Source organism: Nyctereutes procyonoides, unplaced genomic scaffold, assembly GCF_905146905.1.
Source record: "Nyctereutes procyonoides isolate TBG_1078 unplaced genomic scaffold, NYPRO_anot_genome, whole genome shotgun sequence".
Classification (NCBI taxonomy): domain Eukaryota; kingdom Metazoa; phylum Chordata; class Mammalia; order Carnivora; family Canidae; genus Nyctereutes; species Nyctereutes procyonoides.
The window spans coordinates 6,458,833-6,463,632 of NW_026575036.1; the positions used below are offsets into that span (position 1 = coordinate 6,458,833).

The 4,800-nt window shown below is 44.4% G+C and overlaps 1 protein-coding gene across 1 annotated transcript; it reads right to left on the reverse strand.

The window, feature by feature from the left end:
• Positions 1-1,022: 1,022 nt before the first annotated feature.
• On the reverse strand, positions 1,023-3,245 carry LOC129505487 (cationic amino acid transporter 3-like). The gene is made up of 3 exons (XM_055318512.1): positions 1,926-3,245; positions 1,273-1,736; positions 1,023-1,086 (listed from the first exon to the last, which is right to left on the reverse strand). The coding sequence occupies exons 1-3, from the start codon at positions 3,243-3,245 to the stop codon at positions 1,023-1,025; spliced, it is 1,848 nt and encodes a 615-aa protein (XP_055174487.1).
• Positions 3,246-4,800: the final 1,555 nt, after the last annotated feature.

Genomic DNA, 4,800 nt, shown 5'->3' on the forward strand with positions numbered 1-4,800 from the left:
AATGCCCCTGATTTCTAGGCATTGATTTTGTATCCTGCCACACTGCCGAATTGCTGTATGAGTTCTAGCAATCTTGGGGTGGAGGCTTTTGGGTTTTCTATGTAGAGTATCATGTCATTGGCGAAGAGGGAGAGTTTGACTTCTTCTTTGCCAATTCGAATGCCTTTTATTTCTTTTTGTTGTCTGATTGCTGAGGCTAGGACTTCTAGTACTATGTTGAATAGCAGTGGTGAGAGTGGACATCCTTGTCTTGTTCCTGATCTTAGAGGAAAGGCTCCCAGTGTTTCCCCATTGAGAATTATATTTTCTGTGGGCTTTCTGTAGATGGCTTTTAAGATGCTCAGGAAAGTTCCCCCTATCCCTACACTCTGAAGAGTTTTGATCAGGAATGGATGCCCTATTTTGTCAAATGCTTTCTCTGCATCTATTGAGAGGATGATATGGTTCTTGTTTTTTCCTCTTGTTGATATGATCTATCACCTTGATCGTTTTACGAGTGTTGAACCACCCTTGCATTCCAGGGATAAATCCCACTTGGTCATGATGAATAATCTTCTTAATGTATTGTTGGATCCTATTGGCTAGTATCTTGTTGAGAATTTTTGCAACTGTGTTCCTCCGGGATATGGCCTATAATTCTCCTTTTTGGTGGGGTCTTTGTCTGGTTTTGGAATTAAGGTGATGCTGACCTCATAGAACGAGTTTGGAAGTATTCCATCCCTTTCTATCTTTCATAACAGCTTTAGTAAGATAGGTAGTGTTTCTCAAAGAAAACACTTTTTCAAATTTCATTTAACATTAACTTTGTAAAAGCCAATAAGCAGCTATAGACAAAATTGAAAAGTAGAAAGTAAAAAAAAAAAAAAACAGAAAGAGCAAAGACACATCCTTCTTTCTATCATAAATATAGAGCTCTATTAGTGTTCCCCACAAATATCTGATAGGAACTCTAGATTTCCATACATTCAGGAGTGCTTCCCATTACTGCGTAGGGAACCATACTGCTTTCAGGTGCGATGATGTCAAGCCAAATATGTATTGGCACTGCCGAATTCAAGGTCTAATGTTTGTATTCTTTTTTTAATGATTTTTTTAAATTTTTATTTATTTATTCATAGACACACACACACAGAGAGAGAGAGAGAGAGAGAGAGAGGCAGAGACACAGGCAGAGGGAGAAACAGGCTCCATGCAGGGAGCCTGATGGGGGACTCAATCCTAGGTCTCCAGGATCACACCCCGGGCTGCAGGCGGTGCTAAACCTCTGCGCCACTGGGGCTGTCCCTACTGTTTGTATTCTTAAAGCTCTGCTGGATCCCATAGCTGAAGTAGATTACAAACCCAATCAGCATCCAGACACCAGATAGAGCCCAGGTGCCAGCGGTCATCTGCATCATAAGGCAAACATTCAAAAAGATGCTCAGGAGTGGGAGGAGAGGCAGACCAGGTACCTGAAAGTGAAGAGGAGTAGTGTTCTGTGGCTGTCTCCAGATGATCCCAGTGATCCCAGTGATGACCACCAGGAGCAGCACAACCACTGTGATCCATCCTGGGTCTCCAGAAGGCAGACCTGACCACTGGGTCAGCACCAGGCAGAGAAGAGTCAGCAGCAGAGCAAGCAGTGAGGAGCAAACAGAGACAACCCGGCCAGAGAGTGGGGTGGGGGTGGGGCTGCCTGGAAAAAATAGTCCCTGTGGAGTTAGCTTCTCTGCTGCAGATCCTTTCTCCTGTTGAACCTGTGCTTCATTTCCCTCATTTTCCTCCTGCACTTGCACTTCATTTCCCTCATTCTCCTCCTGCACCTGCACTTTATTTCCTTCATTCTCCTCCTGCATCTCTCCTTCATTTCCCTTATTTCTCCTCTCAGGCTGACACCTGGGGATGAGACCACAAGTAACTTCGTTTCCCTCATTCTCCTCTTGCACCTGTGCTTCATTTTCCCCATTCTTCCTCTCAGGCTGATACCTGACAATGAGAACACAAAAAGCTACCAGGGAGTAATCTAGCAGGGCCCAAACTGACATGAGGTCCAAAAGATCTGTGAGTCCAAGAAAAAATGCCATGACTGCTGCAGTAATGCCGATGATCACAGTGGCCACAGTGCGTGTGTATTTGCCAGTTTGGATCCTGGCAAGGACAGGGTACAGGAGGCCATCCTTTGCCATCATGTGTATCACCTCACCTATGGGGAACATATAGCCCAAGAAGCTGTCAGAAAGACTACAGAAAAATCCAAAAGTTACAGCATAGTAGGCAGGGACCCAGTCAATATGGAGAAATGCCTCAGGCAAGGTACTTCCAGGTCGGAGCTGGTAGTAAGGCACCATAAGCGTAAGTGCTACAGAGACACCAAAATGCATTAAAAAACAGATGAACAATGAGATAAAAATGCTCCTGGGGATGGAATGCTCAGGATTCTTAGCTTTTTGCACTTGGGCAACAATATATTCAAAACCTATAAATGCATAGAAACAAGTAGCAGCTCCACGGAGAATCCCCTGGAAGCCAAAAGGCACGAATCCTCCAGAGCCCAGAAGGCCCAAGCTAGAGGTGTCACTGAGTCCAGAATTTATGTAGTCCTCTTCTGTGAGCTTCCAGTTGTGCAGGTCCCCCTTCATGAAGCTAGAGATGGTGACAAAACTGACAACCAAAATGTTCAATGTTGTGAACACTTTGGCAACTAGGGAAAGCTGACTAATGTTCTGGGTTAGCAATTCCACGAGCAACAACAGAAGGCCCACAAAGAAGAGACCTAGATTTTCTGCAAAGACACGAGAAACATGTGATACGATGCTCCCATCCAGAGTCTGAGAGTTCTGGATCTTGAAAACGTTGTCTAAAGCTAAGGTCCAGACACGGATCACAATAGCTGTATAGGCAAAAAAGGAGAGGATGAGGTTCCAGCCAGTGACAAAAGCCCCAAGTTCACCTACAGTGACATAGGTATAGAGATATGAAGAGCCAGAGTGGGGAACCCGAGCACTAAACTCTGCATAGCACAGCCCAGCCAGCAGTGAAGCTAGGCCAGCTACCAAAAAGCTGATCACGATGGATGGTCCTGCTTGATCTCTAGCCACCACACTAGCCAGGAAATACACACTCATATCCACTGTGTAGTCCAAACCCATGGCCACTAAATCCAGAGTGTTCAGGCTTCTGACTTGCTCATCTTTATCGCCCAGTTTCTTCACCTCAGGTCTGTGCACCAGCTTTTGAAAAAATTTCTGAAGAGCCTGACACACCATTCTAGCTGGAATTGAAGAAGATTCTAAGGATCAGAGAGTTGTAGCAAGGCCAAGGAGCCAAGAGTATTGGGTCTGGTTCATTGAGGCTGAGTTAAGCCAAGTTGGGTTGGGGCTGCCGAGGTCTATTGTTCAGGCTTCAAAGCGTCTGCTTCATATTTCTTCTGGTATCCTTCCATAATGCCTACGGAAGCAATAAATACGTACTGAACAATGATGTTTAATCAACCAACCAAAACCCAAAAGTTGCATGTAACTTGTTACAGCCCAAGTATCACAGGAACTGACACTAAAAGATAGAAAAATCATAGAAAAATCAATCCTGCTTTCCCCTCAGAAAAAGTACCAAAGACCTCCCAATGTTCCACTTTTTTTTAAATTTTATTTTTCAGTAGGTACCATGCCTAGCGTGGAGCCCAATATAGGGCCGGAGCTAACAATCCAGAGATCAAGACATAAGCTTATATCAAAAATCATACTCTCATTCACCTGAGCCACTGAGGCATCCCAGCATTCTCCTTTTTTACATACAACATGATATAATCCCATTTGAGTTCATAAGTCATGTAGCTTCATATACTAATTAGGAGGTAAGACACAATAGGGCATGTATCTATTGTGCAAGGATTCACACTTAGGATGTGTGCACAGTGCTTAAGAATGAGTTACGACACATTAATTGTCGACTACAGGGCCTCGTTGCAATTACAGACTCTTTATATATAATCAGAGTTTAAAATATATATATTGGTCTCTCTGTCTTAAGGCTCTTAGCCTCAAAATGTACTACCCAAGATTAGATGTTATTTTGCCCTCACTTCTCCTCATTTTGCATCATCCATTCAGCTGTAGTGATGGCCAAGAATGTACAGTCCACCCCTTCCCTTTACCCACCTAGGACCACAAGGGTGCTGTGAACAGAGAGTAGGAGGGACAAAGGAGCAAGGCCTTCATAACCACCTGCAAGAAGGAGAGGACCAGGCTGAATGGGAAAGAAACACTGGAGAAATCGGGGAAGCACCACCCCAGGTCCGGGACTGAGAAGGGAGAGGAGCCAGGAAGGTGGTTTTGTGAATTCTAACATTCAATAAACCTCAGCCAAAGCACCCAAGCAAAATTCACTACCATTTTTATGTCCACAATTATGAGTGTGATGGGTAGGGAGAAAAGAAATGAGTCACCTGGTTCAGTGGCTCACAACCTAAACAATTCCCTGTCTCCTTCCTCTCTGGGTTCCAGGAGAGAGGTGAGCTCACTTCCTCTCCTCACTGGCCACACTGTGCTCTCTGTACACACCCTGTGCCATCTATGATGTCAGCTGCCAGGGGCCTGAAGACCCTGTCCTGCTCTGTGAGCTTGTATTAAGACACTCACATGTCACTATTAATTTTTCACAAGGAGTTATTGTTAACACTCAAACTGTTGTCTGAATGTTTTCTTAATGAGGGAATCCTGAATGTGGTTCCCTATTCCCTTTTATCCCCTTTTGCTATTCAAATGGTCCCCTTCTCAAGGGGAGCAAGGTTTTAGGTGAACAATTCACAGAAAAGCCCCAGAA

What these genes read in the sequence shown, in the direction of transcription:
- LOC129505487 (XM_055318512.1), bottom strand. Translation starts at nt 3,245, where the DNA reads ATGGTGTGTCAGGCTCTTCAGAAATTTTTTCAAAAGCTGGTGCACAGA. An exon ending in ATGGGGAAAATGAAGCACAG is followed by an intron (nt 1,737 to 1,925) that starts GTGCAAGAGGAG and finishes AATGAAGCACAG; the next exon opens with GTTCAACAGGAGAAAGGATC. An exon ending in AACAGTAGGGACAGCCCCAG is followed by an intron (nt 1,087 to 1,272) that starts TGGCGCAGAGGT and finishes ATTTAAAAAAAT; the next exon opens with CATTAAAAAAAGAATACAAA.